General features: G+C 34.4%; 1 protein-coding gene across 2 annotated transcripts; it reads right to left on the bottom strand.

The window, feature by feature from the left end:
- Window positions 1–5,753: 5,753 nt before the first annotated feature.
- LOC135628669 (alpha-N-acetylglucosaminidase-like) lies at window positions 5,754–13,375 on the bottom strand. Of its 2 annotated transcripts, none has more exons than XM_065135479.1 (8): window positions 13,275–13,375; window positions 13,057–13,160; window positions 11,900–11,998; window positions 10,577–10,687; window positions 8,123–8,367; window positions 6,650–6,887; window positions 6,473–6,551; window positions 5,754–6,374 (listed from the first exon to the last, which is right to left on the bottom strand). In XM_065135479.1, exons 1-8 carry the CDS (start codon window positions 13,351–13,353, stop codon window positions 6,067–6,069), a joined length of 1,263 nt encoding a protein of 420 aa, XP_064991551.1. In that variant the 5' UTR covers window positions 13,354–13,375; the 3' UTR covers window positions 5,754–6,066. The 2 variants fall into 2 exon arrangements, with proteins under 2 accessions (XP_064991551.1, XP_064991552.1); XM_065135480.1 differs by having other exon boundaries at window positions 13,057–13,159; window positions 13,251–13,330.
- Window positions 13,376–13,654: the final 279 nt, after the last annotated feature.

The raw sequence follows: 13,654 nt of genomic DNA, 5'->3' as shown, positions 1-13,654 counted from the left end.
ACAAATACAGACATGGCAAGTAATACTAATTCTAAGAAGTCCACTTTGGGGTTCTTGATGACGTTTGCAAGGGGAGTAGTCTAAGTTACATAATTGTGTTGCTCTATCATCCACAGAAGCAGAATACATAGCAATTACTGAAGTATGCAAGGAAGCTTTATGGATTAAAAAGTTTCTATAGGAATTGGACTTGAAACAGAAAGGATATATTATTTACTATGACAGTCAGAGTGTCATTCACATATTCAAGAATTCAACATACCATTTTAGATCCAAGCATATTGACATAAGATATCATTGGATTCATAATGTACTTGAGATAAAAGAATTGTATTTAGAAAATATGCATACCGATGAGAATGAGTCAGATATGTTGATAAAATCTTTGCTTAAGGAGAAGCTTAAAGCATGCAGGCGACGAGCAAGCTTAGTACAGCCCACCATATAAGCTAGAGGGGGAGAATGTTTAGGTCTAGCCCTAGGTGGGCTTTGACTGGACAATAGGGGCATTGAGCCCAAATCTGATCAATTATTTAAAAAAAGAAAAGGAAGAAAAAAAGTAAGGTCATGTGCGATATCAAAGGTGGGCGAACGGAAAAAGAACGATATAGAAAACAAAACAAAGAGAGAGAGAGAGAGAGTGAGTGAGGAGAGAGAAAGCTAGGGTTTTGAGGTTTTTACTAGATGATCAAGCAGCTAAATTTCATCAGGTTTAGCCCAAATTTTATGTGGAGAATCCTTACAACAAGCTCTACAATTGCTAATTTATGATTTGTCCTCTCTAAGGTGTTTTTATGATATACTCACTTAGTGAGACCTAAACCTTTTCTTTGATGAAATCTATGGTGATGATGATATGTTATTGTTGAGCTAAGATTTATGTTCTTGATGTTATTGTGATCCTTTATTTATTCTGGAGAAGACTTATTATAAACCTATTATCATTATTGGTGATAGTAGAGGTTTGAAGTGGACTATGTTCCCGTAGTTTTTCCCACATTGGATTTTTCATATAAAAATTTATCTCACTTTGTGATTGATTCATTGTTCTATTATTTATGGTACTTTAGTTAATATTTCTTTTGGTAATAAATTGATATTTTGGTGAGGAATCCATTTTGATACATAGAGGGAAAAGAATTATTCCACTGTAATAGTTTTTCCCAACAAAGTGGTATCAAAGCTAGGTTTTTTGGTGCTAATTTTTCTTATGTGATTGAAATAGAAGAGTTAGACGGTGTGATTAAATTGAAACCGACTATCATGTCATCTATAGACACTTCAATATTCCTCGTAATCTAATACTCAAACATCTTGTTCACATTCTTTGGTATGCCACCCTTATATTTTTCAGTAACAATAATGGTATGATACTTAAACATCTTGTTCATATCCTATTTATAGAGAGCCCTCTTAACTTGACCCTAATAGATTCTGCCTTATTGAGTGTTGGATTTTCATCCAATTACCCTAGCATATTGGATACTGGATTTCTATCCAATTATCCCTAGCTTAATGAAAATTAGATCTCTATCCAAATATCCACTATAAGCTCTTATTGGGTTTCACCCAATAAATCTAATAAACCAGGGGCTTATTGGATATCACATATTCAATCCTCTTTTTGTTGCGTCATTCACTATATGTGTGTGACCCTCTAGGCTCAATACCGAGTTGGCTATGAGTTGCACCTATCATAACTCTTTTTAATTTAGTGAATTATTATCCCCATAATAATTCACTCAACTCATCGATTATGGACGTATTAGGCCACTATGCCATAGTTCCTAGACAATACACGCGGATCTAATCCATTGAACTTATCTACCCTTAGTTACCGTATGTCTATAGTCCCTTATTCATCTAATATCTCAGAGATCGTATACTAGACATGGCATTGTCAGGCCTATATAAAATTTATTTGAGTCTCACTCTAATTGGATTCTTCCGAAGAACTTCTTCTCAATTCGAATTTCATGCTTATTAGATTTATCATGATATGATCGACTCTAGCTAGGGATTTGCCTGAGTGAGAGTATATGAGATATTTCTCTCATGATATTGAGAGTGGATAATCTTCTATTGACCCTCAATTGTCATCATAAGGTTGGCTACAACTGACTATGCTAGATCTGGAACCTCCAAACCTATAAGTTTTGTTTTCAAAGAGTGGAGTACTCATACATGGCATCCTTAGTATCTTAAGTCTAAGGACCAGATGCATAATTTGGACTACGAAATTGTTGTTTGACGATAAGGTATCATTAATCAACTAGCATTCCGTAAGTGAATCATTCAGTGAACTCATTCTCTAATGAGTACCTACACTATGTCCCTAGTATTCCCACACAAGCAGCTATGAGAATAGCTACCTACATCATATGGATGGGTATTTAGTACATCAGTATATCTAGTTATTGTTCATTTGGATAGACATTGATTCAACCCATCACCAATGAATTTACTTGGTTTATTTTAAATTATTCATAACTATGTATCAAAAAATTAATTTTAGATACTTTTACTCTATTTGTGCCTTTATGAGTAACTTCAAGTATGTGTAAAATATCATATGCGATGTCACAAGTAGAAACTTAATTAAACTCATTTTTATCTAAAGCACAAAATAAAGCATTCATAGCTTTAGCATTTAAAGAAAATATTTTCTTTTCAAAATCATTTTATTCACTCATCGGTTTAGAAGATTTTTGAAAACTAAACTTGACAATGTTCCATAGATCAAAATCCATATAGAGCAAGAAAATCTATATTCACGTTTTCCAATAGGTGTAGTCCGTCCCATTGAACATAGGAGGATGAATAATGGAGTAACCCTCTTGGTTACTTGAAAAAGTCATTAGATCTCTCTTAAGTGTTAATCCAACTAAGAGAACTAAGCCCTGATATTAATTATTAGAATCGTTATGGCACTAAGAGGGAGGGTGAATTAGTGCTATAACAAATTTTATCCAATTTTAAAGTTCGATCGATAAATTCATATTGAAAATACGATTAACAAAAACTACAAGTAAGGGTTACAAGTAAATTAAATGAGTAAGCAATAACAAATCAAAGGTAAAAGAAAGGATGCAAATCGATTTATAGTGGTTCGATTTTCCTGATCTATGTCCACTCTCGATTCTTCTTCCCTTGAGGCCATCGGCTTTCACTACCGATCTTCTTTCCAATGGGTGAAGATCAACTACCCTTATTTTAACTTTTTTTCTTTTAATAAGCTTAGGAGAAAACCTCTACACTCACTCTTTTATAAGAGATTTTATCTCCTATAACTCAAAATCACCTCTAAACTCAATGAGGAGGAAGAGACAAATAATGCTCTAACCCTTCATAAACTTCACAACTTGATTCACGCCTCAACCAAGTCTTAGTGGGGTATTTATAGGCCCCAAAAGGATTCAAAATAGAGCCAAATAATTTAAATCATTGAAAATTTTGGGATATGGGTGATACTGCAACCACAACTTTTGACGTCATAATTTTGAACTTTTGGGTGGTACCACCACAGTAAAATTTAATTTCTAGGTGGTACCACCATCGCCCTAGGTGGTACCACTATCGATAATGCTGATATTGTCTGTCGGTTGACTCAGGCAGTACCACTGTCTAAGCCTACTCAAGGCCACTATTTTGGCCTTCTAACGGACCTAGTTCAACCCTAGTCTAAGCCTATTAGCTTTCTCGATAAGTTGGGATGGTTTTCACACCAACACAATTTGATCCAAAAAGACTTTGATCAAAACTTTAACAATCCAACCACATATCTGGCATAATTATGAAGCTTTCAGCATATTGTATGCCATTCTAGCATGTCGTTCGATCTTTCGATATTTTATCCAAACCTCCGGCACATTGTCCTTTCCTTCGGTATATCACCCAATCTATTGACATATCGACTTTTCCACGACATTCGATCTTTTAGTGCAATATTCGATCTTCCAACACGATACTTGAACTTATAATACGAAGTCTAATCTTTGGCACATCGACTAATCATTTGGCTCGATATCCAATTTCCAATATGATACCTTTCCCGACATAACATCCGATTCTATTGCTTCAATAATTTGTCCTTCAATGGTTCGAGTTTGTGATCGAAAGTATTTTCTATGTTACTTATCTTAAAAGCATATTAGTCCATAAACTCATCAATTATTTTGTTTGTGATTGCTTACTTATTATTATTCACTTTACTTGCAAACCTTACTTGCTCTCAGTATTTGGTTAATTATATTTTCGATATAGATTTTACGATCAAGCTTTAAATCGGTTAAAAATTTCTATAACACTAATTCACCACTCCCCCCGCAAGTGCCATTGAGATCCTAACACCTATTTCGCTGTGAACTATTGGAGGCCCTCATCTATGACTCTTTTAGTAAGTCTACGATCTAAACATCTTTCTACCCCTCTATCCTAGCCTCAAGAGGAGGTCTTGATAACGAAGATCCTAGCAAAGTAGCACCCAGGCCAGCAATAATCGATTCTATCAAGAGATACTTTATTTAGTACTATTTCATCTTCATCCTCAACGTCCAAAGACACAAAAGCAACTTTGATGTCCGAAGACGCAAAAACAACCTTGATAGAGGACATCCCTTTTACAGCCCCTATTAGAGATGTTGTTTGATTGGTGAGAGGAGGAAAGAAAAGAAGAACGGATAGGAAGCATTCTGTTATGATCTATCTACATATGTGGAACAGAACTTTCGAGCGATTATCGCTTGAAAACTCTTTGCTTTAGTTTTTATTTTTTTTTATTTTTTATTTATTTTAGGTGCTTTTAAGTTCATAGTAAGAGTGGATTAATTTTTCATTCTAAGTTATTTTTATTGCAAAATAAATTTAACTCCTCTGTCAAAAATTTTCATTCAAGAGATGGTATCGTATGGATGGAAGATAACCTAAGCTTTTCCTTGTTGCTGCTACCTGTTTGTGTTAATTAGGGCTACTTAGTCCATCTATGATCGTTAATTATGACAAGATAGTGAGAGGAAACTAAGAAGCTAACATGATTCAAGGCATGTTTCATGTAATAATATAGAAACCATCATACCCTACTTTTCTAGTCTCTAGGGGTTTCTTGTCACCACTCTTCATCTGACAATATGTTGAGCATATTATATTTTAATTTCTTTTTGCCTTGTGAAGAATGTGAATAATAAAAATGTTACCTTTCGAGAATTGAGGAATCGGAAATCTTCTGAGTTGACCCTTGCATCGAACTCAAAAAGTTGAACCTGAAGAGTATGTCCAAACAAAGCCGTCAGGCAGTATTGAAATCAGCATCTTTTGGAAATCATTGAAATACGTACTCAGTGACCTTGTAACCAAGCTGACTTGTCATGGTTTGATACTTTCTCTTGCATTTTGAGTCAGGACTGGAGAGAACCAAGAAAAGGTTAAATTATGGCTCGAAAGATTAAATTTGAGGTGGCTACAAAACTACAATCACTAGCTAATTAAGTTCACAAGGATTTCTGCCAGGAACTAGACGATGCTTAGATAAATTTCCAGCTTGAGAAGGCACTACCCTAGAAGCCGACTTGAACTTAATATTTTCACGTGTAAATCGTAATATTTATGCCCAGAAGTCACAAGTATGCTTTGAAAACTGAATTAAAAGTGCTGTAGCTTGACAGTGCCCATGACAATTCTGGTAAGTTTGGTCAATGTCGGTTCAGGTGTCAGGAAACTCAAAGAAATTAAAATTATTACAGTAGTCAACAATAGCATTTATCGTCAAAAATGATGATCTTCTTGTTTGGTACTAAAAGTTCCCATTAATATATTTTGAAATATCCATAGTCCATAAACAGTGGGAACACCAAACATATTAAGTACTAAGTTGACTCTGGTGTTACAGAGTAATAAGAAACTCAATTTGTGGCAAATTGACATATCATTGCCTAGACAATGCCTTCTTGACAAATAAATTAGGAATCCATTATGGAACAAACAACTCATAACATAATTGTTTTGATAAAAAGCCCAAGGCAATAAGATTCTTTTGAACTTCGGGAACGAAATTATCATCAGGAGATTGTGTCAAACATAGAAGCTCACAAAATTAGCAGCTTCATCATAGTTTGAACCCATATAAAGTGATTGCAAGTTATCACTACATAAATACTTGTCATATAGCCATCGAGATATATTTAGAGCATCACCAGAAGCTTTTACTGGAAACAAATTTCTACTGCTTTGCCACTTGTTGGTAAGGCCTATCCAGTCCCTCCTCCAGTCTTCTAATGGGAAACTCTCCCCCTTCACCAAGCTGTCTATCATGTACTTGAAATATATAGATGCTCTTGGCCCATAGTAGTCTAGTAGAAGACCACTCCAGTACTTGTTTCCTGCACAATTGAGATTGTCGCAAGAGTATTACATTAAAACAGATTGATGACACCAAAGTAAAGGGTATAAAGCAAATTGCTTCTGCATTGGTATGTACCATAATCACGAAGCAAACTAGCTTCAGTCTCAGTGTTATCAAACCACATGGTTACTTGAGTCCTTGCATTCCATTCAAACTGCACCATAGAAGCATGACAATGACAGAATCCTACTTAAATAGGCATACAAGTATTCAAATTTGAGGAGGGCAAACAGGTGACAACAAGAATCTTACCTGTTGCTCCTGTTCTGGGTCTCTTGCAAGGCGCTTGGCACTTTCCAACCAGGGGCCAAGCAGAAAACCATCATGGCATGACAAAAGCATGTCCAGATCTTTCACAAGGTCAAGAAAGTGCTGGCTATATATGGTCGCTTGTTTTAAATTACTAAGTTTGTACCCTTCTATAATCTTCAAGAATACTTTGTTTGCATACTTTGCTAATGCCTGACGGGTGAGATCCACAAGATCATATCTGGAATAATAGATCCACGAGATTTATATAAGATCCATTATCAAAATATAGCAGCATGTTAAAAGCTCCTAATATTGACATGATTTATAAAAAATTATTCTTGATGGGATTAAATATTTGAACTGTATAATATTGTTTGTAGCTGACTTTAAGATAATATTGAACTGTATAATATTTTTATGTGGAAGAAAGGGAGAAAAAATGGATAAGGATGCAGATAATTTACAATATTTATCATTTTATATAATTATCCGTTTAGTTTATCACATGAGAACAACAAGAATTGATAGAAAGAGTCATACCCATTGAAGCAGCAAAAATTTATATGTATCATAACAAACACAAGCCAATTCTAATCATGGAGCTGTAGTCTAGACTGCTTTATATGGGTTATAACTTGATAAGCTTTCATTGTCATAAAATAATATACAACTGGATAAAGAACTTGCAATCATGGACATTGAGAGCAATATGAAGTATGAACAATGTAAATTTACATGGGAAAGGAAGTATCTTTAACCATAAAAGAAAATTGGTCATTGGACAATGATTTAGTAAGTGGTTGGGACGATCTAAGCCTCAATGTTGCATATCATGCCAGTTTCACACCTGCTAAGGACCAAAGACCAAATTCACATGCAAAACCTCATTCTCTAGCAACATGTACAAGATCTTGTTTTAGAAACAAAGACATCTTAGTCACTTAGTAATTGGAAAAATAGAACAAATAAGAGATAAAAAGACAAAAAGAGGGGGAATAAGAAGGAAAGGAAAATATACTGACTTCATCCAAAAGTTTCACTGAGCAATTGACTCATCATAATTTTGCAGTTACAGAACCACAACCGTCTACCAATGTACATTGCTTAAACCTGTCAAATCAGAACTCTACTTGGATTTTGCCACTACCATCAGTCAAATTTCAGCTGCTTTTGAAACTAATATTAAGATGCAAATATGCTGATTTAGATGGAAGCGATGAATACCAACAATATGCAAGTCTAACATATAAGCAAATAACTAACACAGTGTGTTTGAATTCCTTGCTCTAGTCATGGCAAGCTTTATGCAGTCTAGCATATAAATACCAGTAATATGTCAGAGATGTGGATGGAAGAGATAGATACCAGCATTATGCAAGTCTAACATATAAGCAGATAACTATCAGTGTGTGTTTCAATTCCTTGCTCTAGTCATGGCAAGCTTTACGCAAAAACAAATGAATCGCAAATCACCTGAAAGTCTGGCTATCTGATACATCATACCCATTTTCTAGGAAAAGAACTAATGCGCGTGTGACATCAGCAGTTGAATACCATAAATGTGGTTGATCATAAGAATTAGCTGTTTCCTTCAATGGCTCTCTTTCTGATAATTGTCGACTAAAATGCACAAGCTTTCTCTCTTCAGATATCTCTGGTATCAATATGACAGATGGATCAACATCTGGAAATGCAACAATTACATCTCGATTTTTGTCCTGTTGTTGAGCGGTTGAGACATATAGATACATCAAAAAGCATTAGAACTAATAACTGGTAAGTAAATGCACGAAAGCACCAAAAGTGATGCACTTAATTATTGATAATAATCTCAAAGAGGTAAAACTGTAATTTCATGTGGTAATTTAAACCAATTCAAGCAATGGTTTACCCATTAGAATCTGGAAGAAAGCTTAGCTTGAACCACTTCAATTTGGACTATGGTCTAGTTGCGCAATCCAATCACAAGCAAACTTTAAGTTTCTAATGCCCTTGATCATGAAATTCTCTCTCTTTGGTCTTTTAGCTCTCAGCACCTCTTTCTTTGCCTCTGCTTATCAAACTATTTTTATCTGGGACTTAATTCATAGTCTTGAAGCCATAAAAGCGGCCAAAGATTTCTAATGCTCTGCTGGGACATTAACCATCATGACCGATAGTACAGATGAAGGCCGTAACAAAGAAGATAAGGAAGAAAAGTAAAATGATAATAAAGAGAATAAGAAAACAGATGAAAAGATGTAGAAGCAAATGACGTGTTTCACTTAGACTGATACGAAACAGGTAGTACATACTGGTTCAGACATCAACTGGTATGTGGTATGTAGACCGCCCCTGTTTACGGCGATTCAGTTCATCCATATATAAGGAAACTACCCTAATTGTTTCTCACGCACAGCGCAACCTTTGCTTCTCAATGTGACCTCCACTTCTCAGGCACACCATGGCCTCACTGTATACCACCACCAAACACCACCTTTGGCCTAATTGCTTCTCATAGGAATGCCCATTTTCCTCTTCCTCTTCCTCCTCTTCACCATCTCCTCTTCTTCTTTCCTCCTACCTCCTTCCTCCTCCCTCCTCTTCCTCTACCACCCCTTCTTCTCCTTTTTCTTCTTCAGAACACCGATACACACAGTACACCAGTACTGATTGATATGTACTAGTCTGAGTATATTACCAAAATGGGTCCAGTACCCAAACGGTGATCCTTGAGTAGAAGTAATTCAAAGATTATCAAATGAGACAACTACGATTAGGAAAATAGGATTTTATGTTTCTTTTATTTTGTTCTTCAATAAGAAAATTCTAGAGTACTAGGTTTTGTACAAATCAAGAAATAATTTCGTAAATGAAAGCTACCATTGCCTCAAAAACTAAATAACCTTCGCATAATTATATAAAACATCCAAAAGCTGGTTCTTTTTTTTTCATGCCTTTGATATTTGCTTTCCAAATGAAAATAGTTTTCGTTATAATTTGCTCATCAACCTTTATCTAGAAAGTAATTAATCTAAAGCCAGGTTTGTAAGTACCATCATTGATGTATTATCAACATCAATGGTAAAATCTCTTTGATTCCTCGGACTTAAGTTGCAGCACTCTTTCTGCTGTTGTAAGAGAGGAAGAGTGTAGATCTCCTTTTTTACTAAAATCCAAGTGTTTCTCTGAATACCAAACCCAATAAGGATAGAAAACATTGAAGTTACCAGTAGTGATGCTGCAACTAAAGCAGCTTAAAACATCATGATCTTTTGAACTAAAAAGTCAATATAGGGTAATATCTAATTGTGCTATTATTGAACCAATTGACAGAGTAATGATTAATTCAAGTGATCAAATATTAAAAGATTTTTCTTACTGGTACCTTTATGGTTCTTGATCACTTCAATGTGATCACCACCAATGGTGGCAAGCTTTCACAATATCTTCGTCTTTTGACTTATTTGGTGTTATTGTGTCAACTGTCAAGTTTCTTATTATCAAAAGAAGACAATTGTATTTGCTTTTCCTGATCCTAATTTTAAAGAAAGTAAAAGAAATATGGAGTCCTTATGGACATTTACTTTCTTGGTTGCATGCATACAAATGATCTTTGGCATTTGACTTCTATTGGCAATTGACAAAATTATGGAAGAAGAATTATTTGTATTTGAACTCTCTTTTTGCAATCCTAGATTGTAACCTCCTATGAACAATTATATCCCTCCCAAAGCCGTCAACTTTGGTCATGAAGACTTAACTAAACCCTATTTTTGGTAAACACTCAGAATGGTTAATTTTCTAAAGCCACAATGCACCACATTTCAAGCAAGAAGATTCGACTCTGAAAACCTTTAGATGAATATGAAGTTTATATGTGGATAATGAGGATCCACTATGAGTCATAAATTAGCCTACAATAGAGAAAACAAAGATTAAACTCACATAGGCACCATCTGTGCAATTATATAGAGTATGATATAGTATCTGCCAGGCGTCTTGTAGTGCTGGAACAAACCTTCCATATCTCCTTGTTGCATATAAGTCAACCCAGATCTGAAAAGAAAATGATAAAAGAAAAGCCAAAACATTTCTTGATGGGTCTGATCTAAATTTTGAAATAATCAGTCAGTAAATCAAGCTTTCATCTGTTTATCACTTAACAATGTATATAATGAATTCTACATCATTAAAATTCCATCAAATTTACTTCTCAACTAAAATTGTTCATTGACAAAGAACAAAAGAGAATGTTAGTTGTAGGAAATTTAGGCAATAATCAAACTAGATGATCTAATTATTTCTACCAAATAAATCTGCTAAAAGTGAAATATGAATCTTTTTTCACATTGTGATTCCTCCTCATTGAGCTTCTAGTTCCATTATTCTTTTTCCACAAGTAAAAATAGGCATGCTTTTAACTATTATCAGATTCTGAAATCTAATTACTAAGCTGTCCTGAATTGATGGAACAAACTATTTTGCTGAGTTTGCATGATGACTAAGAAACTATATCTTGCTACATAATTGGAAGAATGGCAATAAGCGGATTATATATCCTAGAACAGAAAGAAAATGCTACATTTTGTTCTACCAAAAACTGACCACCTAAGCTCCTCAATATTAAAATGATGCATAAAAACCCAGAAATAGGTCAAGTACCTTGCCAGCTGGACATATTTAAATGTATCCGACCTAACAAAGGTTAAATGAAGGATAAAAAAGAAAGTAGGCAAAGTGAAGAAGTGAAAACCCATAAACAGATACGCAAATCACATTTGTATAATCAAAACACATGCACAAAGAAAAGAAACATGCTCCATCTGAGATCACATTTGGCCAAAATTTTGTTCACAAGGCAAGGTTTAATCTACAGCTAATGCAATTTGACCTACAATAAACAAATCAAAATTAAATTCCTATTTGCCCAATACAACAAAAATGCATTTAACTTGATACTGTCCTTCACAAAGTTCCAAATTTTAATTAAATTTCTTTTCTAGTGCTACTATTCTAGTTTATAGATTACTAGACTTAATCTGCCATTAAAGCAGGAACTACTTAACCGCTGAACCGAAAAAAGAATCTTAAATTATATATGTACCTGTTTGGGAAAACTATTTGAACTTATTCTATGTAACTAACCTATAGGATATCTTCAATTTATACATTACACCATATAGGAGGCGAGAAAGGGAAATTATAGCTTAAAACATGTGGATGGTATTCAATAAGGTAAAGAGATGGGTACACAAAAGTAAATATTACCTTGACATCTACTGGTTTATGATGAAATGCCATTTCAGACATCAGATCATAAACAACAGGATTTTGCTCGATGCCTTCCATAGACATTCCAACGCCAACCTTTAGACCAACGAAATATTAGACAAACATAAAACATACCAATGATATTCCTCAAGGATATATATGGATTAAGAGATGATATTAATATATAGCTCCTTCTAAATTCCATAACTTATAACAGAAATCACAACAAATTTTGCTACAACTTTTACTTGTTGTGAAAGAGACAGGGAACATTTTTTTAGCTAAAAATAAAAATTTTAAATCCGCAAAAACAAACTTACTTTATCCAAGTAGTCAAACTCATATCCTTTGATGCTCACAAAAAGGCTTCAACACCGAAAAATATATTTTTTAAATAATAAAGATACGTTTGAGAAAAAGATTGACACTACCAGTTTATAAGAGTTCCTTTAACAGATAGCACAGATTTTGTTCGTGCTTCACCAATCATTTTCATAGTGAAAACGTGAAATGTGATTCACTACAGATTGTACAAAATTAAAATTGTGAACACTGTCATAAAATGGTGTTTATATATTCAAACATTTCCTAATAATTTTCTAGAGATGCAAGAAATAATATAATAAACTATATAAATAAATTATGACTACCACACCTAGATTAAGGAATAATTTTAACTCACTAGTGAACTAAAATAACAAATTCCAACAATCCTATATCACTGGTCAGAAGCACAACACTAACCACTGTAACGACATGTTTTATGTTGTTGAACCTTGATGACATTTGGCACAACCAGCAAATTCACAATGTGGAACTAGCCCAAATAATGGTTAGAAAGGAAAAAAAAATGTAGGTAACTGTCGAAATCAACCGTTATCGTGCTATGTCGAGCAGTAACTGTGTCGGGCGATAATGATCAAAATTTCAATTGTTACCGTTTGATATGCCCCTGTATCACCCGATACGGGCCATATTGAGTGTTCCGCCCGATAGCGGACGGTCCATGTACCGGTATGCTATCAGACCGGTACGTATCGTCCGTACCAGGCAGTATTATTTGAAATTAAAAACCCTGGGACTAGGTACCATGTATCACAAAATAAGCTGCACATAATAAATTATATTTTAAGTACCACAAAAAGGCAACTAACCATGGTTGAATTTTCACTTGTACGAGCTTCAATAGGTCCAAGTGCAATTGCATCGAGAATACCATACATCTCAATATTTCCAGCAAAATTGTGTAGCATGCACCTGTAGAAAATTAATATAAGTTGCTGCTGATCAAGATTATGGAAAAAAGGAATCTTTACATATTGCTACAAGAAAATTAACGAAAACCAACATTTTGAGAAACAGAGAACTTTCCAGATGTATGGAACACCGTAAAACTGTTTTGATGTAATCCATATTGGTTTTACTTCAACGAATAGATCAAGAACTACCATCCGCCCAATTGGAACTGAATGCAAGAGAGCCTAACAATAAAAGAACTGAATACTAAATGCATGGCATGTAAACACATTCGAAGGAGATGAGGTATTAAAATTCTGACATGCCTTGTGTGACTCAAGGAAGCTCAGGATGTTTGCAATGCTCAACAACAGCCATGAGGAGTCCATCAAGTCCTCAAGAAGACAATGTAAACAATTTCTTGTTGCAATTATTTTTTTTGAAAAAGTAAATATTTATTTATTAATTTAACTAATTACATCATAAACAAGGGAGAATAAAAATCTGATTTCTAAA

This window comes from Musa acuminata, chromosome BXJ3-1 (assembly GCF_036884655.1).
Source record: "Musa acuminata AAA Group cultivar baxijiao chromosome BXJ3-1, Cavendish_Baxijiao_AAA, whole genome shotgun sequence".
Classification (NCBI taxonomy): Eukaryota; Viridiplantae; Streptophyta; class Magnoliopsida; order Zingiberales; family Musaceae; genus Musa; species Musa acuminata.
The sequence above is the reverse complement of the archived record's forward strand: the minus strand, read 5'-3'. Positions and strand labels throughout refer to the sequence as shown.

Coding starts and splice junctions, on each gene's coding strand:
- LOC135628669 (XM_065135479.1), bottom strand. CDS start 13,353: ATGGTAGTTCTTGATCTATTCGTTGAAGTAAAACCAATATGGATTACA. Junction 13,161..13,274: donor TTACGGTGTTCCATACATCT/GGAAAGTTCTCT, acceptor TAATTTTCTACA/GGTGCATGCTACACAATTTT. Junction 6,552..6,649: donor ACCCAGAACAGGAGCAACAG/GTAAGATTCTTG, acceptor TCTATGGTGCAG/TTTGAATGGAATGCAAGGAC.